The sequence below is a fragment of the Lygodium microphyllum genome, chromosome 29, assembly GCF_053477565.2.
Source record: "Lygodium microphyllum isolate KBCC chromosome 29, Lygodium_microphyllum_v1.1.10, whole genome shotgun sequence".
Lineage (NCBI taxonomy): Eukaryota > Viridiplantae > Streptophyta > Polypodiopsida > Schizaeales > Lygodiaceae > Lygodium > Lygodium microphyllum.
Window position 1 is genome coordinate 30,567,104 of NC_141163.1, and position 25,256 is coordinate 30,592,359.

At 40.2% G+C, this 25,256-nt stretch overlaps 1 protein-coding gene and 1 pseudogene across 7 annotated transcripts in view; both read left to right on the forward strand.

Annotated features, from left to right (window-relative positions):
* Nucleotides 1-25,256, forward strand: part of PUR7 (purin 7) — a 114,896-nt gene that overhangs the window by 79,111 nt on the left and 10,529 nt on the right. For all 7 annotated transcript variants that reach the window (XR_015689501.1, XR_015689500.1, XR_015689499.1 and 4 more), the window contains exons 3-7: nt 2,242-2,371; nt 2,531-2,623; nt 3,109-3,197; nt 5,836-5,916; nt 6,201-6,290. Coding sequence is in view for 4 of the 7 variants with exons in the window: in XM_087671658.1 (XP_087527784.1) it covers nt 2,242-2,371; nt 2,531-2,623; nt 3,109-3,197; nt 5,836-5,916; nt 6,201-6,290 (483 nt within the window). In the remaining 3 variants the exon portion in view is untranslated. The remainder of the gene's footprint in view (nt 1-2,241; nt 2,372-2,530; nt 2,624-3,108; nt 3,198-5,835; nt 5,917-6,200; nt 6,291-25,256) is intronic.
* LOC148010494 (uncharacterized) lies at nt 7,481-16,538 on the forward strand (annotated as a pseudogene).

Genomic DNA, 25,256 nt, shown 5'->3' on the forward strand with positions numbered 1-25,256 from the left:
ATACATGAAAGGCTCCAATTTCTGAGACCCAAATGTGTGCAAATTTCACAACTTTTACTCAGCTGAGTAAAATTCCCGGGCATACATCAGAAGCGCCAAATTCCGGGAGTAAATGCATGCACAATCTTTGAGATTCTTCAATCTGTGCTTAGTCGCATGTTATAGCCCACAAAATGTGCCAAATGGATGAACTTGGAAGTTGTCGCCTGAGTCACTTGACTGTTGCCGTGACCTACTCTGACCTGAAAGCTCTTGTTTGACCTGCACTGTGACCTGCGACTGACTGTGACCTGCACCTAATCTGTGTGACCTGGGGACTGCTCTTAGTGACCTGTGTGACCTGCGTAACTTGTAGACTGCTCCTGGTTGACCTGCGTGACCTGTGACCTGACTTGCATGACTGCTTCTGACCAGAACTGAAGACGACTTGCTGTTTTCTTTGTGGGACGAGTTGACACAGCTCAAAGGACTCTGGGAAGATGCTGGAAATCTGCAAATGCAGGGAGCAATGATGATGTGGCAGGCTGCACTGGACCCTCAACAGCAAAATGCAGCTGGCTGATGATGTGGCAAACCTGAGACTGCAGCAGAAAGAGTAAAATGCAGGCTGGTTGATGACATGGCAGGCTGGTCAGCAGCTGCAGACTGCAAATGCAGCAGTTTCTGCACATGTGGTAGCTGGTGACACTAGGAGCAATGGTTGGGAGCAGTTGCCTGATCAGCAGCAATCGAGAACCGGGGCTGGAAACAGCAGCAAATTACAGTAGAAGGCTGGATAGCAGGCGCTAGTTGATGGACAGCAATGATGGCAGCTCTAGCTGAGATATCCTCTATGAACGAGGTGTGGATTTAGCTCTAGCGCTTGCAAACTACAAAAATGAGATTAGGTTGAATGGAGGGCAGCTTGTCTATTTATAGAAAATTTGGGCCTGGAAAGATGAAGATGGAGTAGAAGACTATAGATTCAAGGAACATATCTTGGCCTGAAAGTTAATGGTACTAAGATGTGTGCACTCATAAGGCCAGCTTGTTGATATAGCGACACTTTGAGTGATTCTTGTTATTCATCCTTCCAGTCCTCTTCAATCCTTAGCAGCCTTCATTGCTGGTGGACTTCATGTTGTGTAAGGGATGCCATTATATTGGCCTTCATCCTTTCGTTGATTAGTTCATTGAGTTTATTTCTTTTGTGTTTTAATCATTGTTCACTCTACAACCTCCTTTTTTGTTTGTGTTTTCTGCGTTTCTAGCCTACAAGAACTGCTTTCAGATCAGTCTCATCCACCCTCACTTACCAGCAGCCTGCAGGTAGCAACTCGATTTCCACCTAGTTCAGGTGTTGTTGAATTCTTGGTTAACTAGCACAACATTGTTGATCTAAAATTCTAACTACTTGCAACTAAAACTCAATCTTATTTGAACGGTTAATTGCTGAATCATTGACACATATACGAAATATATTAATAATAATATAAGCATACAAAAAGTATTCCCAATCATCTTATAGATGATATATTTTACCTACATATAACCATATTCAAGTCTAGGAGTACAAGTGGGGTCCTCTCCCAAAGCTAGTCTCCCCCATCTACATCTAAGTCTCTCTGAATGATTTTTGTCCAAATGTGAGAGTGGGTCTCCAAAGTAGAGGCATGTTCCCACTCTGTAGCCTCACTGCATCTGGCTATTCAGATGCATACATTCAACTTTATTTATGCAAGAAATTTCCCGAAGTACATGACATCCTAAGTAGCGAAATTTGCTATTATATAACCACATCGCGCCAAAAGAAGAGCACTTAATATGCCAGTTTTCAACTTTGAAGATTTAAGAAAATAAGCATTTATTGTCTCAAATGTTGAGTTAAAGTGATGCTCTAAAAGGAGCCTTCTTTATGAGTGTCTTAAGGGTGCTCCCTCATCAGCACATTTACTCTTTATTCTTTTATGTAGGTTGTCCATTACTGCTTATGAGAGTGCATTAGTGACTGATCTTTCCTTATCCATGTGCTATTTTATTTCATGTTGTTAATAAATATGCTTTATAAAGTGTATTTTGCATGTAGTACAGTGTTGATTATTATATAGAGTACATGCTTGTGTTGTTCACTCCTGATTAGCTACTCAATGATTTCTTATCTCCTTTTATTTTCACTGTTTGATCTAACCTAAGATCCTTTGAGCCTGCAAACCAAATAACATTCAAGTGTCATATTGGGTTGCAAATTCATCTTTCATGCAGGTTTTAAATCAGACAAGCCTCTGGTGGTTCAATAATACCAAGCATATCACTGCAAATGCAGTGGTGTCAGCTCCAGACCCTAACGTGACCATAGCTACAAAGTGCACTGTTTTTCCTGTCGAATTTGTTGGTACACTTTCTTTCTTTGTTTACAGTAAGGTTGCTATTAAGCTTTTCCTCTGCTAGAGGGTGCAGAACATGTCCCTTTCTGTGCTGGTGGTGATGAAGATCATATGTGAGAGCTAGATTTATAGCCTCTATGACTTTAAATGGTCTTTAAATTTGGTAGTACGAGGTTATGCAACTGGCAGTACCAGCACCTCATTATGGACAGTATATGAAAAAGGGACTCGGGACTATTGTGGCAACATTCTCCCTGATGGTAAGAAGTCTGAATCATTTCCTAGAGCTGTTAACTTGCTGCACATTGTAGGGTTGAAAAAGGTTTGAATTTTTTGTTGCTCTTGAACCAGAATACTCTTCTGGCCATATATCTTTTTCTTATGGAGTCTTAATTCAATAAGGATGAAAAATCACAGGATTTCATTATCTGATTGTATATCTGTGTCTTATTGAGTCTTCATTCAGTAAGGAGGAAAAACTACTGGATTTTGTTGGATTAAGTATGAAAGTTTTTATACTATATTCATAATGTAAATTGTGAACAAGTAGTGAGACATTAACGTGTCATGAGATTTGTAATGCTTGCTTCAAGTGATGTACATTCTCCTGTAAAATCATGTTTAATATCCCTTTCACATTTGACTTGCTGCCTTATTAATGTTTGCTCTGAATTCCTGCTTAACTTATCTATGCAGTCTACGACACATTTTTCAAGCTTAACTTATGCTATCAATCTGTTGATAGGTCTTAAAAAGAATCAGAAGCTGGATAAAAATATATTGACCCCAACAACAAAGTCAAAGGAGCATGATCTTCCTATCTCAGGAGAAGAGGTACTCTTCTACTAGAAGTTAGAGCTTTTTGTCTGTGGAAAGTTGAGTTTGAGCTTTATGGTTGGATCTGTGTGTGTTTGGGCATGCTAAATTGTTTATAGATGTATAGGGCTAGTTGATTGTGCACTCTGGCAGAACACCCTAATTCTGCATTGAGAACTTATGGAAGTCAGTTCAATTGTCCCTGCACTTAGTGACTCAAGCGGGTCTAATATCTCAAGTAGCTGTTTTCCTTTGTGACAATGTAATAAGCCTGCATTTTTTGGTTGTGTCAACAGGGAGAGGATGGGAAGAAGACTTTTAGTGCAGTATTTAATATCAAAGAGCATTCAATATGTCATTTCGAGAATGATGAAGTATAAGTGCAATATTAATATCATATGTATACATGCATGCATGCATCAAACCTGATCCATGATGCATGCTAACATTGATGGAACGGCTAAGCTGGATTTCAAAATAGAAATTGACTAGAATCATGGAAAATAATAGTTTGAGTAAATAGTTTGAGAGAACTAGATGATCAAGGTTTCATATTAAAACCCAGCTCGCACTTTCCTCTCCAACCTTAATCTTATATAGTCAGAATCACTTCTTTTTCAGAATAATAGTTTACTGTCAGTTAAAGGAAAGAAATCTGAGAAAATTTGTTGAAATATGAACAGAAGGAAGCTAGAATACAGCTGGCTGGGTGCTTTTGGGGCTAGGCAGAGCAAACAGCAATAATAATGGGTTACACTGCCAAACATGTGCTTTTTGTGTAAATAGAAACAATCCTGGTGTTCAGACAGCAAAGAAGATCAGATGCATGATTGGCAAATCTCTATAACACCCTTTACGTACCAACAGTTACATTTTTTCTTCTGGATGCTTGACAGGAGTAACAATGGATGCATTCTTGTCCAAATGGAATTTTTCATTGCATTAAGCAAGTGGGTGATAAGGCAAACCTTAGATTTAGGACAAAAGCTTCTCCAACAAATCATGGGGATTGCAAATGAAATTTTTAGGGTGTGTAGCTATAAGATGCAGGTTTTCAGAAGCCAGCTGTTACATGTATTTCCAGATTGTGGATACTATGAAATGGAATTTATAGCATCTGGGTAGCTTTAAGAAGCCAACTTCAGTGTGTAGCCCTTTTGCAAGTCCATAAATATTGAGATGTTGATGAGTGAATTGGCACTGCTTGAAAATGAGCCACAACAACACTAGGCAGGCTGGCAGTGATATACATATTGAATGAGGCATACATCAATTATTTGGCAATATCATCTTGGTGTATTACCTGGATGTAATTGCACTTGTTCCATCTCAATCCATGAGCTTTTCAAGCTGCCACATGTTGGCTGCTCTTGTCTGCAGCCTGAATGTTCTCTTTTGCGTCTCAATTCTCTTCTAGTGTTATCTGGATTTTCTACTTTGCATCTCTTGCTGCAGCTTGGATGTTCTCTTATGTGCTTTTATCTGGGGCCTGGAGGTTCTCTTATGTGCAGTCTGGATGTTCTCATTTGTGTCTCAACTCTGTCCTAGTGTTACCTGCAGGTTGTTAACCCTATGGGAGTAGTCTCATGGCTGAGTTCTGCATAAGAACGGATTGCCAAAGCATGAAGCCCTGCTCTGCAGTTTTCTAATTTGTATAGGACAATGATTAGGACTAAGCATAGTTGTCAAGTACGAAAGGTACGGTACAGTATGGTGCGATAAAATATGGTACTAAATGGTACCTTAAGATTTTATAAGGTACGGTATGATATTAGTATGAAAAAATAACTTGATTATTTTGAACTAAAGATAATAGAATAGATATTCAAGTCTAAATGGCAATGCTATCAGAGTATATAAGATGAGTACTTGAGGGCAACATGCCAAAACCTAATGCTGCATGCGCAACATCAGCTACTACTACCTACAACTTATAACTACATAGATGGGAGTAGATACATCGTACATGCATAATCATACAAATAAGAGAAGTGTGGGCTTGAGAGAGAGACGGTTGAGAGAAATTGTTTAAATCTCAAATAATCTAATCTCATGGGAGAATCATATTAATATAAGGAGCATTTAGCTCGTCCTCCCAAAGTGCAGTTCGAATGGGAAAGATGTATCCATTGAGTTGGTACCTTATGGTACTAATACGTAAGGTACGGTACCTAAAGTATGGTATAGTATCAAACCTTTTGTGCGTGGTACTAGTGCAACTATGGGACTAAGGACTACCATCCTCTGAAGTGCTATTCTCCAAGATTGGTCTGCCATTGGAGTGCCTAGAACCACTGGCAAAAGAATGAGAAACATGAGTGCTGTGAGGGCTAGAGGCACTATCAGTTAGAAGAGCCCTGCAATGATTATTGGCCAGGCTCCCGTTGCTTCTCATAATTATGATTGCAATGTACATTCTAAAGCTCTTACAGCTGTGTCAAGGAGGATATGTTGGTGTTGTCTTTTGAGGGGGATGCCTATAAGTTATGTGCTTACTAATACAATTAGCAGAGGGAGTTAATTAGGCCAGTCTGTACAACTTGCCCTGGCGTGTGGTATCCTGTATCCTGATATTTCTTGGGAATAAGATCATAGTTGTGGGTTAGTGTTTACTAGTGTTGTCTTAATGATTTTCTTACTTGCTTCATGTTTATAGATCATTAAACAAGGCTTGATGTCAAGGGATGACTTTGAAGACGTTCAAGACAAGGCATTAGCACTCTTTACTTTTGGACAGGTATTCATGTAAGAAGGCGAGGTTGGGTTTATATTTCCTTTCTCCTGTACTGGCATAATGTTCCCTCTTCCAGACCATGTGCATGATTTCACAGTTTTCAGAATGTTACAAAGGTCGAAAGTCTTTGACTGCTTTGGTTGTTTGACAGCATATGTTTGTGTTCTATTACTTCCAGAAAGTATAAGACAGTAAATTTACCCATGAAGCCAAGCTTCTTTTGAAGCTTGCAGGCAACATTCACATATTGAATAAATGTGCTCGTTTTGTTTCATTGGAAAAAACAGAGGATCGCTCTAGATCATGGTCTCATTCTGGTGGACACGAAGTACGAGTTTGGGAAGGCTCTTGATGGAACCATTCTTCTGATTGATGAGGTCCTAGTCACTCCATCCTTGTTTAATTTTCCTTCTGAAAGCTTTTCATTTGCCTTGCTCACTATTTTGATTTCTTTTTGTGGGTTATGAATGAACTAACACTCCTAAAATATCACTGTTGTGAAAGTATACTGCTGTACCCAAGTCCTCATCCTCAAAACACAACATTAAAATCATTTGTGTGTGAAAGTACAATGAGTGTATGTGCATATCTGTGTGCATGCATGTGTACACGTGTGTAAGAGACAGATGAAGGGAGAGATGACAGCATAGCTGTGTTGGAACCATCCAGGGAAGGGGTGGAGGGAGCAAAATGAGCATAAATCTGAAGTTCAGAGAATGCAAAATTCCTTTTGAGAGCTCCTTGTTTACTTTGCTCAATGTATTGTATTCATTTTGTGGGTTATAAATGAAACAACATTGCTACAAATATCACAATTGTGATAGTATACTGCTATACCTAATTCATTGTCCTCAACGTACAACATTAAAATCGTTTACATTATGTTAAGATATGTTCATATCTGAGGTAATATGTGCAAGTGTACATCAAATTGGAGTGAGTTTATGGGTGTGTACATGAAGGATGGAGGGAGACATGACAACACAGCTGCATTGGGGGCCATCTAGGGAAGGGGTGAAGGGAGCAAAGTGATCAATAAAGTGGAAGTTTGAAGAATGCAAAAGATTAAGATAGGTTAAAGCTAAGGGCCAAAAGCAAAAGTATGAAGGGGAGTAGAATGTGAAATGGTTTGGAAAATGCTGAAATGACCTTTGCGCTTTGCTATTAAAGAAAAAGCTCTTGGCTATTGCATCTAAGATTCTTGACCCTTCAAGGTGGCATGATGGAAATGAGCATCTCCCGTTTGTATTCCATTTTGTTTCTATGTCAGTTCCATGCTACATGCCATGCAGTGAGTTTATTATACTGGAATGGTTTTTTAATGGGAAAACAATTATGCCTTTAATTCTACTATGCTTGGGCCTTTTATGTCCATGAGGAGAGATAAGCTGCTTTAAGCCTTTAGTTGTACTATGCTTGAACCTTTTACATTGAAGAGGGTAGAGAAGGTGCTTTTAGGTTAGGGTCAAGAAATGGCCTTGGTCCCTCTCACAAGATGAAAGAAACCTTAACATAGTAAGGACGATCTCCTTTTTTTTTTCCACAATGAGTGATTATATTATCAAACATGACGTTGGATGCCCAAGGCAGCCTGCTTGTGTTTGAGGTTTGTGGCTGATCGGATACACGCACAATCTGTTGTACTTTTTGTTGAGAAATAGATAAATGATGTATGCTCCAGGAAGAGATGTCTTGAATCCCATATGCACAGTGAGGAGAGTGAAACAACCCAACTTCTATAAAGCATTGTACTTGTCTATCACTTTTACAATTATGAATACAATATCATGATGCTTTCCTCTTTTAGTTAGTGTCATTGTCAGTTCAATACACAAGATTGTCTTTATGAGTCCAAGTTTCCATCTTGGAACCTAATTCACTTGTGTAATAGTTGTCTACTCATTGTCCATGTCACCATGAATTTAGTCTTCATCTTCCAATCTCCATAGCTCAGGTCCAACATTTTAACACTTTTTAGCCCAGATTTATTCATTGTTTATCATTCATCTTCTTAGTATTCTTTGTGTGTGTGTGTGTCTTGCCTTACCCTCTACCCTTGCCCCATTGCCACCCTGATTGTCCTGCCTTGCCCTTTGCCTAGACCTGTCCCCCTGACTGTTCTACCCTGCCCTTGCCCTGATTGTCTTACTCCGCCTTGATTGTGCCGCCCGGCCCTGACTGTGTTGCCCTACCCTTGCCCTAACTGCACCCGCCCCTCCCTTGTCCTGTTGTCCGTGCCCTCCCCTGCCCTCACTACATCTGCCTCACATTGCAGTTGCACCCCTGCGTGTTTTGACATGGTCTCCACTTGCCCTGCTTCTGACTATTCCCTAGCCTCATTTTTGACTGTTCCTGCCCTGCTCTCGCATCGCCTCTTTGTCTGTCTCTGCTTGCTGCTGTCCGACCCTTGTCTGTAGTTCGCCTTGTCTCTGCTGGTAACCTCACATCTTGCTTATGGCCCCACCTTGTAGTCATACTTTTTTGCTTGTTGTAGGGTCATTGTAAGACACACAAGGGGGGAATGGGAAACCCTTGGGGACTGTTTAGACAACTTCCCCTCTGAGCCTTAGTAGTACGAATGGAGAAAAAGAAGTCTTTGCTGCACGAATTAGCCTCCAAAGCCTTCGCCATGGGAGTCCTATTGAACGAAAAATACATTACAAACAGATTAGCTCTTTAAAACTGTCTGAAAACATGTAAATTCCTTAAAGTTTCATTAAACGGTGCATAGTCCTAGAGAGTTTCTGTGTCCTGTAAGCCAAACCCTAATTTGGGAGGATCCACTCATCTATAAATAGATAGGCTGCCCACCATTCAATCAGTTTCCATGTCTTGTAGGTTTCAGCCATCAACTCTCCCTACAGTGGCTGTCTAGCCCATTGTGACTGCTGTGTGTGTCATCACCAGCCCTTGGTGCCTTATCCAATGTGGCTGCCTTGCTGTCTAGCCACTTCCAGTGCATGCTGCAACTTGCATTTAGTGCAATGCAAGCCCAGTCAGCATCATCTTCGCCTTTCTCTGCTGTTGCCTAGGCTCTTGCAGCCTTCGATGATCAGCTGCCATCATCTTTAGGCGGTTACATTTCTGCATTTACTAGTTCCGGCCCTAGAGATTGTTGTGTTTTGGTTTCCAGCCTGTTGCCCTTTCACTTTCAGCCTTATCTCAGCTCCTAAGGGTTAGAACATTGGGTATCCATCTCTAGTGGACGTCACACTTTGATTACTCCATTAGCCCTGGCCCATGAGAGCCATTGACTGTTGGAGAGCTCTGCCCTTGAGCATCTTGTACACTCTTCTTTATTTATAACATTATTCATTCACTTCAGAGTTTTCTTTCTTCTTTGTTTATGTTTGTGTCTGCATTTTGTGTTTTGCATTTGTGTTTGAGTTTCTCTATGCTTTATTTGTGGTCGTATACTCCTCACTTTCTTTTGTAAACCCTAGCATATCTCCACATGGTATTAGAGCCGATGCTCTTCTAAAGTGTTACTTGAGACTATCGTGGATTGCTTGGTTTGTTTTTGATTACACTATCCATCACGTGTTGATTCATGATGGCTCAAATTACTCCATCTTTGGATTCTCTGATGCTTTCTCAAGCTACTCCTTCAATGATGGCTCTATTGAGGCATTATGGTCTTGATCTAGAGGACAATGCTCCATCTACCAAACCAACCTAAGCCCCTTTTAGCGGTGGTAGTGCTACACAAAGGAACACCATGAAATTTAGAGTAACTAAATAAAGAAAGAAAGAAAGAAAGAAAGAAGGATCTATTAATGTCTCTAAAAGGCCAGAATGGCCTATGAGACCATAACTAATACAATTGGCATCATCATCTCTCATTAAAGATGAAAATAGAATTATGTCTAGGTCTATATGATAAATTGAAATGGAAAAGGAAGAATATGGAAAACCGAGAAATTGAAAAGAGTATATAATATCTCCCTCTTAGGGTACAGAATCCATCAAGACTTTGCAAGCTACCTTTGACTGACTCGACGTGGTAATCTTCGTCTGTAAGGAGCAATCATTACTTGAATGTGTCGCATATGAGTATGCCTACGTTGCCAACTAGGTATCCTAGGGCATCGTGCTATGCATAACCTTGTAGCTCTATCTATTGTGATGCCACCTGATGACGTCCCTCGATGGTGCTTGTCAGTAGGAGATGTGGTGTCTAAGGTGGCAGTGGCCGGAGGGTTAGCTATACTGAAAATGTCTGTAATTGCTCTCTGGAGGGGTGGATGTGACGGGGGTTGCCTCTGATCTTGTAACAATGTTGCTTTGTGCCATTGGAGAGCTGTAATAAGAAAAGGCCCTCTGGTCCTCATAGTCCATTACCCGTCTCAATGGTCCAAAGCCCTTCTTAAAGGGGCAATGGTAGCAGCCTTGGATATCTTAGTATACAATGCATCTACAAATGTAGTGTTCCTTCATATCTACTTGCCATCCACAAAGTTGGCACATCCTCTCATTTACTGCAACACAACTCCAACGACGTGTCTCAGTCATCAGTTGATGTGATGAGGTTCAGATCTGTCCAATAGCAACTTGAAGTCCATGATAAAGTCGAGCATCCATATATCTCGGGGTCACTATGAAACCATGATGGGAAAGCTGCAAGAAGTGACATTGGTATTGTGCCATCTTCGTGCCTAATGGGAAAGGGGGGACTTGGACCAAGTCCTTTCTATCTCCACTTTAGTGATGTTTGCTCTGATCACTCTATTCAACTTTGAATAGTTGAGACTCAAAGTGGGACAATCAAGATTGTCATCGAATGGTGGCAATCTGTCTATATTCATGCCATGCAAGTTCAACCACGTGCTCATGTGTGCATACCAACATTGTCTATCTCCCTTTGCTACAAGCTGTCTTGAAGACTCCAGAGCTAGCCTAGGGTATTCGTCTTTAGGGAGCTGCCATATCCTTTGGAGGAGGGTGATTGCTTGGAATAGTGCCTCCACTACCATGGGTGCTGCACCCAATTTTGCTTGGGTGATCTCTTGTGGTATTGAGACTTTCGCTCTTATTGTATGTGCTATCATCATGACCAGCCGTCTCTTGATATGTTCCCAACCATCATAATGTTGTGCTTCAGGTTCGTTACAATCCATGAGAAGCGCGCGTCTAGTATGATAAAGGCTTGGGCCTCAAATGGCTGCTCCATAGAGTAGTGTGGGCATAACTTACGTGTCAAAGAGCCACAATTTGGTACGGGGCTCTTGGAATTGTATGTGTGTATATTGTTGCTCTAGAGTGCCCAATGCTACATATGCGCGTGTAAGCCTAGCCTTTGAAGTCTCCATCCATGATAATTGTGGCCCTTTGAAAGTGACCTCAAGGTATACATATTGTCTAACCATTTCCACAGGCTGACCGTCATACATAAAGTGATGCTTTGAGGGTGTCACCCAAGCTACCGAGGTGTTAAAGACCATAAATTTAGTCTTTCCAAGATTAACCTTGTGGTCTTTCTCTTCACAAAACACATGCGATGCATCCAGATGTCGCTGTAGCCCCTTGGGTGAATTGAAGTTGGCTCTCATACCACCCCATCTTTATATGCAATTTGAAATCTCATCAATGTAAAATCCAAATAGCAAAGAAGAGAGCAGACAACCTTGCTTTACACGAACTGTGCTAGACAATGAGTTTGTTATGCCTCCAGGCACTCGTACTCTACTTATCACAGTCTCATACAATGTATAAATACACCACTACATATCCTCTGGGACCCCATTGATTCACAACCTCTGCATGAGTCTTGCATGTGGTACCGTATCAAAAGCTTTGCGGAAATCCATGAAACAATAATAGATTTTTTGGCTTTGTGATCGTCCCTTCTCCATCAAGTCCCTCAGTGTGAATATATGGTCTAATGTATTGTATCCTTGGTAGAAGCCAACTTGTCCTGCTGACCATACCCCCTTTGTTTTAGCCCACCAACTCAACTCATGCTCCACAATAGAGGTATATATCTTCGCTAAGATATGGCCAATCATAATAGTATGGTAGTTGGCGACCAATGGATCTCCGCTCTTGAAAATCGGCACTATTGCGTGGTTACACCAACTTGCTGGAAACCCCTCACTTATAACTCTATTGAAGATATTTAACAAGATAGGGGCCAATGCATAACATGCATGTGCAAAATGTTCTGCCACAAGGCCATCTTGATCATGTGCTCTCCCATTCTTTAATCTCCAAATGGCATACCTCACCATTTTTTCCGTAAAGAATCCACATTGTGTTGGCCTAGAGTTCGATGGACAGGGAATCTGCTCTTGTGATGGAACATTATACAATGCACTAGCATGTTCATGCTATACTGTAGGTGATGTTAATTGAATAGGGGGTTGTCTACCATGAAATTTCCTCCATACCTTCTTGCTGTCCTTGCTCAAAAAGAGCTGCTACATCTCATGGCTAGATAATCCGTCTTCTTTTTCTGCAAAAGACGACGGAAGACATTTCGTGCATGCTTGTGTATACATGTACCTAGTATAATATCCCCCTGTAGGCGACTATGTGCATTCATTATTATACCAAGCATTTTGATGGGCAGCGCATTTGCGTAGTGCAGTAGAGCCCATCTTACATGGGAATGCCTTAATAGCTGCTATATGTAAAACCTTCGCTAGAGATTTAGTGACATCTTCCAGTGGTTCATGTTGGTCTAGCTGGCTTAAGCCATCTCGTACTGCATTACTATAGATATGCGAAGTTTGCTCTAGAAACTCTTAGAGGGGAAATGGGTATACTTGTGTACTTGTTTCTTGTATTTGACCACATGCTAGGGTGAATTTTAGGATTGCATGGTCGGTTGCTAGACCGATCGGCTCGTTAGATATCTCAAAATGCTCAATTTTTGGAATTAACGTTGGGGAGCCCATTACATAGTCCACAATACTAGCTCCCTTTTTATTGTTCCAACAAGTGAAAGCATCCGCTCCCGGCCATCTTGATAAGCCATTGAATATAGCTAATCCATGAGCATTTCCTAATGCTAGCAAATGGGATTCATATGTTGCATGTTGTTGACAAGTGTAGAGATACTTGTCTCTTCAAAATGATACATATCCTATTCAGAATTCTAGATGCCACCTATCACTTTTCTAGAGCAAGAAGCTTCTAAACCTTCTACTCTAAAAATCTCTCTGATGGTTAATAATTTGAGATAGCAACTAGATACAAAATTGTTGCTTGTGAAATTCTAGTTCCTTTTACGTTAACAAAATTTCCATTTGAGTAACTTCTAAAAATAGTAACTTGCTAAATTTTAGTAGTTGCTAAATGTAGATTTTGGAGAGCTTAATTGTATAGGTTCACTAGCTCATGGTACGTCTCTTTAATTATGAGCATTTGGTTTCACTTTTTAAAACCACTCATTATATGGATTTCTAGTCAATGTGACTACATGAGTGAGAAAGTCTTAGTCATCTGGGCATTTTAGTCAATCATACTGCTCGACTAAACTTGTAATTTCTCTTGGGCATCTTAACAATGATGACCCAAATATAATTCTAGGGCATTTTGGCCATTGACCACCCTTGAATAGAAAGATGAATATTTTACCATACTTTGAAACACTCAAATAGTATAAATTGTGTTTCAAAGTAAAAGAGCATAAAATTAATTTGAATCATTGAGCCAATATATCTTGGTAACACTTGATATACAAAAGGTTGGTTACACTTCATCCCTGGTATGTGTGTTTATTAGTGGTCGGCCACTGGTGTGGTGGATCCTAGATCTTTCTCTTAGTTGGTGCCTCATGGCATCTTTGACTAGTTTGGGCATTATCTTCCCCTAGGCTAGTTTCTTAGGTATCCTAGATCATCCTTTGGAACCTTAGGCAATTTTCCTTTAGGCTTATCCATACTTTTTCAAGTCTTCCTCTACACATTTTCCTCTTTCATTTACTTTTATTGCATTCAATACTCATTTAGTTCTCTTTTTAATTTAACATAACATCCAAAGTATCTCAATATGAAACATTTGGTATGCAAGTTTCTTTCTGGATCCTTTCATGTTGGGTTTTGTATTTTAGTTAGAACTAACATACAAGTATTTTATCGATGCTACCTTGGTTGAAGGTTTGTTTTTTTGATTCCTTGGTGAGTATCCATTAGCATGGAGATGGAGATAGTATCTTCTCTCTCAAGATAGGTGAGTATCCATTAGCATGGAGATGGGTATTGAGCTAAAAATACATTATAAATTGATTAGCTCTTTAAAACAATCCCAAAACATGTAAATTGCCAAAAGTTTCATTAAAGAGTGTGTTATCCTAGAGAGTTTATGTGTCCCATAAGCCAAATCCTAATTTGGGAGGATCCACTCAGCTATAAATAGACATGCTGCCCATCATTCAAGCTAATCCCTTGTCTTGCAAGTTTCAGCCATTAGCTCTCTCTCCAGCTGTCTAGCCCATTGTGATTGTTGCCATGCAATCACTACCCCTTGGCACCATGTCCACTCTAGCTGCCATTCTATCCAGCCACTTCAGTGCATGTTGCAACTTGCGTTTATAGGACTGTAGGCCTAGTTTAACAATCAACATCTTCTTGAGCTTTCTATGTTGTCAACCAGGTTCCTACAACCTTCCATGATTAGTTGTCATCATCTTTAGGCGGTTATATTGCTCTGTTTACCAATTCTAGCTTGAGAGATTGCTGCATTTTGGTTTCCATCTTGTTGCCCTTCCACTTTCAGCCTCATCTTAGCCCCGAATGGTGGCTACAACACTCCTGCTCTAGTGGATGTCACACTCCAACTACACCCTTAGCCCACTCCTACAAGAGCCATCGGTTGTTGGAGAGCTTTGTCCTTGAGCATCTTGTACAATTTTTTTTTCATTTACAACATTTATTCGTTCACATGAGAGTTATCTTTCTTCTTTGTTTGTGTTTGTGTTTTTGCATTCTGCGTTTTGCACTTTTGCAATTTGTGTCTTAGTTCTCTGTGCTTCAGTTGTGATTGTACACTCAGTGTTTTCTTTTGCAAACCCTAGCATATCTCCACAAGCCCTACCTACTGTAGGAGTTGAAAAAGTTCAAAGAGAGATGGCAGCAATGAAGCAACAAAGTGATTGAGAAGGAAGAACACATTAATGAGCACAGTTAAGCAAGGTGGTCCTTTCATAGATTTGGGAGAGCCCATTAGCATTATCCCAAAAGGCACACAATCAAATATTAGCTACATGGATATGAGAGAGATGAAAGTGGTGATGAAGTAGACCAAGTCCCTTCAGGGGCAAAAGTGTGGATAGTGGACGAGTTGATCCCACTTTAGATAAAAAATTGACCAACAGAATTAGCCAAAGTCAGAGAAGCACGAAGAAATGGTAAGTGGAAGGGTATCGAGGAAGAAAAGTAGCCATCAAGGAGTTTTGCACCCCACTTTCCTACAAGTAAATGTATCTTCTAGTGGAATTTAGCGACCCTCTATATTTGTGATGGAATCTGATGTTGTAATTGAAGTTTTTATGAGTCATAAGAGCTTAGAGGTTACCCCGTCTAATTTTCTTTTATTTTTTTAATTTTATGTGTCTTCATGGCACCAATATCGGAGTGGAATGTAATGAACTATTTGATTGGTCCAATGGGCCAATTTTGGCCTTGAAAGGACATTACCCCCCAAAAAGAACCTGCATTTACCTGTTCTAGCCCTAGAGACTGCTGCATTTTGGTTTCCACCGCGCTACCCTTCCACTTTTAGCCTCTTCTTAGACTCGAGTGGTGGTTACAACACTCCTGCTCCAATGGATTTTTCATTTACAACATTTATCTATTCGCATCAGAGTTCTCTTTCTTCTTTGTTTGTGTTTGTGTTTATATTTTGTGTTTTTGTATTTTGGGTTTTACTTTTTTGCGTTTGTGTTTGAGTTCTTTATGTTTTAGTTATGATTGTACACTCAGTGTTTTGTTTTGCAAACCCTAGCATATCTCCACAAGTCCTACCTATTGTAGCATTTGAAAAAAGTTCAAGGAGAACTGATAGCAATGAAGCAAGAAATGATCAAGAAGGAAGAACACATTAAAGTATTGCAGAACAACTGCAAAGTATGAAGAAGGAACAACTGAAAGCAAAGTGAGAGCCTGTAACAAAGTATTACAAGGGGAAATGACCAACTGGATTTAAAGATTGGACTCACCTGATTCAACACACTTTTATAGAGAGGCTATGTGAGTAGTCAAGGAGATTGAGTGGATTGAAAGTATTAAGAGAGAGTTAAGGATTGGTGGTTCCTCCCCCAGATGGGATAGGGAGAATCTTGCTCGGGAGTTGGAACAAGCTTTCATCCTAGAAATAGATGTTCTATGAGCATAGTTAAGCAAGATGGTCCCTTTCATAGATTTGGGAGAGCCCATTAGTATTATCCCAAAAGGTGCACAATCAAAGGTTCGCTACATGGATATGACAGAGAAGGTAATGGTGATGAAGTAGACTAAGTCCCTACAAGGGCAAAAGTGTTGATATCGGACAAGTTGATCCCTCTTCAGCTCCAAAATCAACCAATAGAATCAGCCAAAGTTAGAGAAATGCGAAGAAATGGTAAGTGGGCAGTATATCAATGAGGAAAAGTAGCCATTAGGGAGTTCTATACCCCACTTTCCTAGAAGTAAATATATCTTCTAGTGGAATTTAGCTATGCTCTATATCTATGATGGAACCTGATGTTGTAATTAAAGCTCTTATGAGTCATAAGAGTTTAGAGTTTACACCATCTAATTTTCTTTTATTTTTTTCATTTTATGTACCTTCATGGCACTGATACCTGAAGTGGAATGTAATGAATTATTTGATTTGTCCAACAGGTCAAATTTGGCCTCCAAAGGACATTAATAGATCTCTCTCTCTCTCTCTCTCTTTCTCTCTCCAAACCAAACAATACACATGCATGCCCCCCTTGCTGTACGTGCATGGTGCGTGCTGATGTTGCAATGTAGGTGACAGCAGGAATCATCAAATGCAGGTCTGCAGATGATGTCAGCAGCAGTAGAAGACTAAATGCAGGCTGGAACAGTGTGTACAGCAATAAACACAGCAGTCCAGGTGATGGCAGCAGGCTGAAAATAGTTGGCAGCAGGTGGAACAGGTTGGGCAGCAGGCGCTGATGTAGGACAGCAATGTACAGCAGCTCAAACTGAGCTATCCTTTGTGAACTGGATTTGGACAGCAGATTTAGGCACCAACAATCTGCAAAAACGAAAATTTGAGATAGGATGAGTGGTAGGCAGTGTGTCTATTTATAGATGGATGGGCTCTCCCAAATTAGGGTTTGGCTTATGGGGCATAGACACTCTAGGATCAGGTTTCTCTTTAATGAAAGTTTGGTAATTTACATGTTTTAGGATTGTTTAAAGAGCTAATTCAGTTTAGAATGACGTTTTTAGCTCAACACCCCCTATGAGGTCCACAAGTGGAACCAAGAGGAGACTATAAATATAGCTCAAGCCCATTTTTTATTTACCCCAAGGTGTCCCATCCCAGAGCAATGAGGCCATTGGGCAAAGGGTGCATGATAGCTACCGAATGGACTACCAAGACTATAGAGGCAATGGTTATCTTACCAAGGGAGCCCAAATGATAATCCCAGAGAGTCCAAGGCATTGAAAGGGTGCTTGTCAATTGCCAAATCGCCTTCCTAGACGTGCAAAGGGTGATGGAGCCATGATGGTTTCTTTTTGAGTGTGCATGTGCGTGCGTGCATGTGTGTATTGTTGAGAGATAGGCATGTGAACCCTATGTATGTAAGGGTGGATAAGGGTAGTTGGATGTAAAAGTAACTAGAGGACAGGGGAAAACCCTAACCCTAGCTATCCAGAGGCTATATAAACAGCCTAAAAGTCACTCTTACAGTTGAGGAGAGTGTACTAGTTGTACTTTTGAACAACTTACCAAGCAAGATCTTCTTGTACTTGAGCTCTCTCTCTCTCTCTCCCTCTTGTGCACACTCATGCTTCCACTCTGATATTTCAACATGGTAACAGAGCTATCTCTAATCCAACAAGCTTCCATCAGCTACATCTTGACCTAAGTGCATAAGGAGATCTCTTTCTTTCTCTTTTACCTCCTTCTCCACCAAAGCTAGCATTGACCACCTGTCAGTGGAGGACCTAGGGTGAATAAAAAAGAGCATATTTTTTTCCTACTTTCTTCTCGAGAGTTGCTCCCTAGCTCAGGGCGCTCCAGCACGGTTCAAAAAATGTAAACATTGGCTACACAACAGGATGCCATTGCCAAAAAACGCAGGCAGGTGCAATCTAGGGGAGCGTGCGGGCCCGTACAACCGCGTGCTCAATAGAGGGTAAATTTTTAACAGCCACCTGAGGGATTTGATAGCCCCCCTAGTGGACTATCCTCCCACAAGAGGGCTCCTCAAATCTCTATCCATAGGAAGAGATCTCGATCAAATCCTAACTGTGGGTCACAGTGGCAGCCATAGCCACAAGCTTGAAAGCTTGTCTTTCTTGCTTTTTTCATTTTTTGTTGACATTAACAATGATTTTAATCACTGAATCACTATATGCAGAGTTAGTTAATGACCTATAGCCTTCATGTCAATGATGATTCTTTTTTTGGTGGGCATCACTAAGCTTGCCAAGATGAATACATAACATCTCAAGAGGTCTTAACCTTGAGATGAGTGCTTCTTAGCATTGAAATACATTTAGTATCATTGACTCATTAGTTGCTGTTGCCTTATGATGAAACAAGAACATGGATGTAATTGAAATTTCCTCAGACTCTTCTCCAAGTGTCGAAGTTCTCGATTGACCTTGCACAACCAAATATTCGTCCACTAGACCACAAGGTGGGGAGGAGCTAGAGGTTCATCAATCAAAGTTCACTTCATTAAAGCCCAAGAAGACAATCAAACCTAGACCAAGGGTTGTCCAAGGGAAAGGACCGCCAAAAGCTTATTTTGAGATACTAGGTATGCATGATTTTCAATCCTTTTCATCCTTGCAGTTTTAAGTCTACGCAGTTGTAAGGCTATGTGGCATTTATAAACACATAGATCATTTCTGTCAGATGGTTTGTACTTATTGGCCATTGTGTAAAGGACTAGATACTGCCATTGTCTAGGGCAATCGGTAAGACCTTCCTATTACGGCCATGGCTTATGCTGATGTTAGGCCTCAAATCTGTAAGTTTGATGGAAAAGACTTTCATCCATGGCAGGTCCTGGTGAAGTATAAAATGATGGAATGGGGCTATTGCCCCTTCATCAAAGGGACCAAGGTTATTGATCCATCAAACCCACTTGATGTAGAAAATGATGGAAGAACCCAAGCCATCATCATGCTTCGTCTAGATGAGTCCCTAATTCATCATATTGACCATAGTTGCACTAGTACCACGTACGAAAGGTTTGATACTATGGTACTTTAGGTACCGTACCTTACGTATTAGTACCATAAGGTACCAACTCAATGGATACATCTTTCCCATTCGAACTGCACTTTGGGAGGACGAGCTAAATGCTCCTTATATTAATATGATTCTCCCATGAGATTAGATTATTTGAAATTCAAACAATTTCTCTCAACCTTCTCTCTCTCAAGCCCACACTTCTCTTATTTGTATGATTATGCATGTATGATGTATCTACTTCCATCTATGTAGTTATAAGTTATAGATAGTAGTAGCTCATGTTGCGCATGCAGCATTAGGTTTTGGCATGTTGCCCTCAAGTACTCATCTTATATACTCTAATAGCATTGCCATTTAGACTTGAAATATCTATTCTATTATCTTTAGTTCAAAATAATCAAGTTATTTTTTTCGTACTAATATCGTACTATACCTTATAAAATCTTAAGGTACTATTTAGTACCGTATTTTATCGTACCACACTGTACCGTACCTTTCGTACGTGACAACTATGATATTGACCAACTCTTCACTTCCAAGGAGAAATGGGATGAGCTTGAAAAGCTTTATGGTGCTTCAGGGAAGTACTCCAAAATTTTCTTAAAGATCGAATTTTTTAGCTTGGAGTATAAACAAGGAGAAGACCTAGGTAGGTTCATTTTTCACCTGAAGGGGCTCATGGCACAACTAGCCTCAGTTCAAGCTCCAATTCATGATGAAGTTGCCATTGCAATCCTTTTGAAGGTTGTAAATAAGGTCTTTCCAACCCTTGTAACTACTCTTATCAATATCCCTAATCCAACTTTGGAAAGTACCATCTAGTCTTGCTTAGATGAGGAGAAAAGAAGCCAAGGATCTACTTCAACAATCCATGAGCAATTCCTAGTTCATACTGTCTCCACCAAATGTTCTTTTTGCAATAAGAAGGGACATCTTGTCAGTAATTGTTGGAAAAAATATCCCAACAAAATGAAGTGCAACAAATGTAAGAAGACAATGCATATTACTAGTAAATGTCCTACGAACCCTGAAGTACCAAAAGAATTGGGGGACCAACTTTGTCTTCAAAATATTTGAAGATTAACTTTTCTAACCACTATAAATCCTCTACTTATAAGTACTCTTGTAGCTTGATTTATAAAGGCATCCCATTTTGTTTGAGGGGGGGTCTTAACATCCTTGTAGTCCAATGCCACTCTGGCATTGAGGGGGGGTGTTGAGAGATAGGCATGTGAATCTTGTGTATGCAAGGGTGGATAAAGGTAGCTGGGTGTAAATGAATTGGAGGGCAGGGGGAAACCCTAATCCTAGCTATCCAGAGGCTATATAAATAGCCTTAAGGTCACTTTCACAGTTGAGGAGAGTATACTAGTTGTACTTCTGAACAACTCACCAAGCAAAATCTTCTTATTATACTTGAGCTCTCTCTCTCCCTCTTGTGCACACTCATGCTTCCGCTCTGATATTTCAACATGTGTGTGTGGAGTGTTTGATTGAGGGTTTTCATCCTAGCAAGTAATCTATGCTCCAAGGGAAGAATGAAAGGATGGCTAGATCCACCACATCATAAAACATACAAGCTATCCCAACCACCCGAAGGTGTTGATGAAGATGAAAATATGGGGGCTTGTGTAAGAAAGCTGCCATGTGAGCTGCCACGAATATGGTGGATCAAGAGCCGATCACTCTTTGCCCGAAAATGAATAAATATGCACAAATGCATATTTACAAGTATTGAATACCAACGCATGGGGTAATGCAAAAGATGACGCAAAATGTTATGCTCATGCAAAAGGCTATGCAAAGGTGCTACTTGGACAAATGCCCTCGTAGAAGAATTTTTCACTTGTCCAACACCCTTTTATAGTCATAATCATCTTGATGATTCACTAGACGATGGAATGAGAAGTATTGCCTCTCTTCGTAAGATGTTGATGTCAATGGGGAATAGGAGAAGCACCCAAAGAAGAAGAGTGAGATTTATGTTCATCTAAAAACTGTAAAAAATTACTAATCTACATATAACAAGTACAAAGTACAATCGTACGACAAAACATAAATTGATAAAGAACCTAGTTAGGGTTAGGGTAACTTAGAGACAATGAACACTGAAGCAGATAATGAATGAATGTTGGATATATACAATGCTCAATGTAGCAAATACACTATGCGAAGGTGAAATACTGACTCTCGAACTCCCATGTCTGTAGGACCGAGGTAGAGAGTATGAGTTGGAGAGTGTGTTGTATCCTGATGGATCCCAAAATACAGCAGAGAGTCCTCGAAGATATCTAGTAGCAACAAACACAACTCAACTGTGGCTGGATCAGTGACAAATAGGTAAGCAAAATACTAATAAATTGATGATGTGGTGGTAGGCGGCAAGTAGCAAATGGTCATATGGTAGTAAACACAACTAGACCGATAGTGAATAGTAGTCATCAGCGGCAACTGGGAGGTATCAAGAAGTAGGCACTAACAACAAACAACAATGGATAGTAACTTGAACTGAGATACCCTCTGTGCGAGGTGTGGACAACAAAGTTTTAGTGCCAACGATTTGCAAAAACGAGATTAGGGATGAGTAGTGGTGGGAAGCATATCTATTTATAGATGGATGGATCCTCCCAAGTTAGGGCTTGGCTTATGGGACACACGCTCTTTAGGATTGCACTTCTTTGTAATAAAAGTTTGGTAAATTTGAGTTTTAGGGTTGTAATTAAGAGTTAATCAAGTATGCCCAATGTCAAATGCTTCACTACATGTGCAATGGTTACTATGCCAAGAGCTAGGGGTACGAGAATTAAAGTTCATTTTAATTAAAAATCTTTGTGAAGTTTAGTTAAATCATTAAGGTCAATTTTCATTTTGGTGACATATCTCCCTCTTGAAACATTGCAAGTGACGCGGATTGCACATAGTTAAGATCCAACATGGCATACAAAATTACCAATGCATGTTTTCCAACAACCTTGCATACTACTGTTATTGCATGTTTTCTAGCAACTAGATATACCACTATTACTACATGTTTTCTAGCAATGAAGCATACTGCCGTTATTGCATGTATTGTCAATGTACAATTGTTTATACATGTTTCCAAGTAACCAAGTATGTTGCTATTACTCCATGTACTACCAATGTATAATTATCCATGCATGGTTTCAAGTAACCAATCATATTGCTATTACTCTATGTACTTGGTTCAAGTAACCAATCATGTACAATTATCTATACATGGTTCCAAGTACTACCAATGTACAATTATCCATACATGGTTCGAAGTAACCAATCATGTTGCTATTACTCCATATTTTGGCAATGTACATTTTTCAAAGATGGTAGATGCTATACTAGTATACAACCAACACAAATTTACATATCCATGGCTATCAAAGTAGTACGCATTGCAGTAGTGAATAACCAAGCATAAGTATAAAAACACGTGTTTGCCACATTGATCATATTAGGTCTCAAAGCTCATTGTCTTCTAAGACAAAAGGGTGCAACAAATCCAATAGCTTCATTTAGGCACTGTAAATTCCTTATAGAAGTATCCATCTCTTGTTGAAAGTTGGCCAACGAAAGTCTTAATTGCTTTCTTAGTAGTATTAGTACATCAACGCTCTGCAATTGTAAAACCCTACTTCTTTTGACACCAAATATGACCATGCATTGTAAAGAATCCATACCATTGAGCTGTCAAACTCAATACAACATATGCTTTTCTTGCTAGAGGTTCAAACACACCAAGTTGACACATAGAGAGATTCACCCTCTCCTAAATTAGCCGTGTATCATCCTCAAAGCTCACGCCTATGATCAATAGATCAAGTGTATAGAAATAGCCAACCAACATGTGTCAAGATTGTGGGAGAGAAGGAAGGAGTCTCACTTGTAGCTTTCTCTCTTGCACAATGGGAGAATACACACAAAGGTGGAGGCTGAAAACAGTTTTCCTCTTCTTAGTTGTGTAAGCCAAAAGAACTCAAGTACATAGAAATAGAAGAACCCTATATATGGGTCTCAAACCAAACTCAACTAACTAAGGTGGCATACTAATTGAGCCACGAACTAGAGTAGATAAGGATAGCTGTCATCTAGCTATTATTCATGGACAGTGTACCAACCGCATCTGCAACTGACAAGTCGGTGACATAAATGCACAACGGTCACCCTGGCATATCACGAGTGGAGATGTCAGCTACCTGATCCTCTGTGCTGACATAAACTAGATCAATAAGACCTAGTAAAACCCTCTCCCGCATATAGTGATAATGCACCTCAATGTGCTTTGTTCTAGCATGATAGACTGGGTTATTTGCCAAGTGTATACTGCTCATGTTGTCACAATAAATGACAACTGGCCCATCTGTAGGCTGATGCATATCATAAAGTAGCTTATGCAACCAAGCTACCTCACATGCAGCCATTGCTGCACCCCTGTACTCAGCCTCTGTGCTCGACAAGGCGACTGTAGGCTGTTTCTTGCTGCTCCAAGTGACTGCAGCACTTCCAAAAGAGAACAGATATCCACTGGTAGATCGTCTATCAGAAATACTACCAGCCCAATCAGTATCAGTGTATCCATGCAATTGTATCTGAACCCGTCTCATAAAGTAGTCCATACTGCAATGTGGACTTCACATACCTGAGTATGCGTCTAGCCGCATCCAAATGCGGTTTCCTTGGAGCCTGCATAAACTGACTTACCAATCCAACAACATAGCTCAAATCTGGCCTGGTAATAGTTATATAAATCAAACTTCCTACTATGCGTTTGTACATAGTAGGGTCTTCCAGAAGCTCACCTGCATCTGCGCTCAGCTTCACATTTTGCTCCAAAGGAACTGAAATAGGCTTACAGCCTGTCATCCCATATTTGGATAGCATGTCCAATCCATACTGCCTCTGCAAGAGCCGTATTCCACTTGGTGATCTAATCACCTCAATGCCCAAGAAATAATGCAGCTCTCCCAAATCCTTCATCTCAAACTTTTGCTTCAATAGCATTTTCACATGAAGGATATCTTCATCACTGTCACCTGTCGTAATCAAATCATCAACATAAATGACAGGTAGCATAATACCTTTCTCTGTTTTTCTCACATAAAGTGAGAAATCTGCCTTGGAAATCTGAAAGCCAATAGTGACAAGATACTGTTCTATCTTGTCAGACCATACTCTAGGTGCTTGCTTCAAGCCATACAAGGCTTTCTTCAACCTGCAAACAAACTCAAGATGAACAGTATGGACATAACCTGGTGGCTGCTCCATATAGACTTCTTCTTGCAAATCACCATGCAAGAAGGCATTCTTTACATCCATCTGATGTAAAGACCATCCCTTTGATGCAGCCATAGCAATGACTGCTTTTACGGTTGCTATCCTTGCAACCGGACTGAATGTTTCTTCATAATCAATGCCATATGTTTGCGCATACCCCTTGACTACTAATCTTGCCTTGTATCTGTTCACAGAACCATCTGCATTGTGTTTCACCTTATAAACCCACTTACAACCAATTGCAATCTTACCTTTAGGCAAAGGTACCAATTCCCATGTAGCATTTGCTTCCAAGGTATCCATTTCTTCATTCATGGCTTTCTCCCATTTTTCTTTTCCCATGGCTTGCTCAAAAGAAGTGGGTTCTGGTTTCTGTATCACTTTGACCATATAGGCATAGTGAATGGCTGTAAATCCATCATATTTCAGCCTATCCACAGGATACCTAGCTCTGGTAGACCTGCGCAAAGTAGATTAACTTCCAGGTGCTCTCAAAACATCCCTGGTCTTCCTTACTTCAAGTGTAACAATAGAAGGAATATCCAACTCATCATCAATGCTCTATTCAGAGCCATTGGATTCACCATCCACATAAGAGTGACGTGCATTCACATCAAACATGGGCTGATCTAGCTTTTTTTTTTCCTTTTCGTGATACTCGCATACCACTA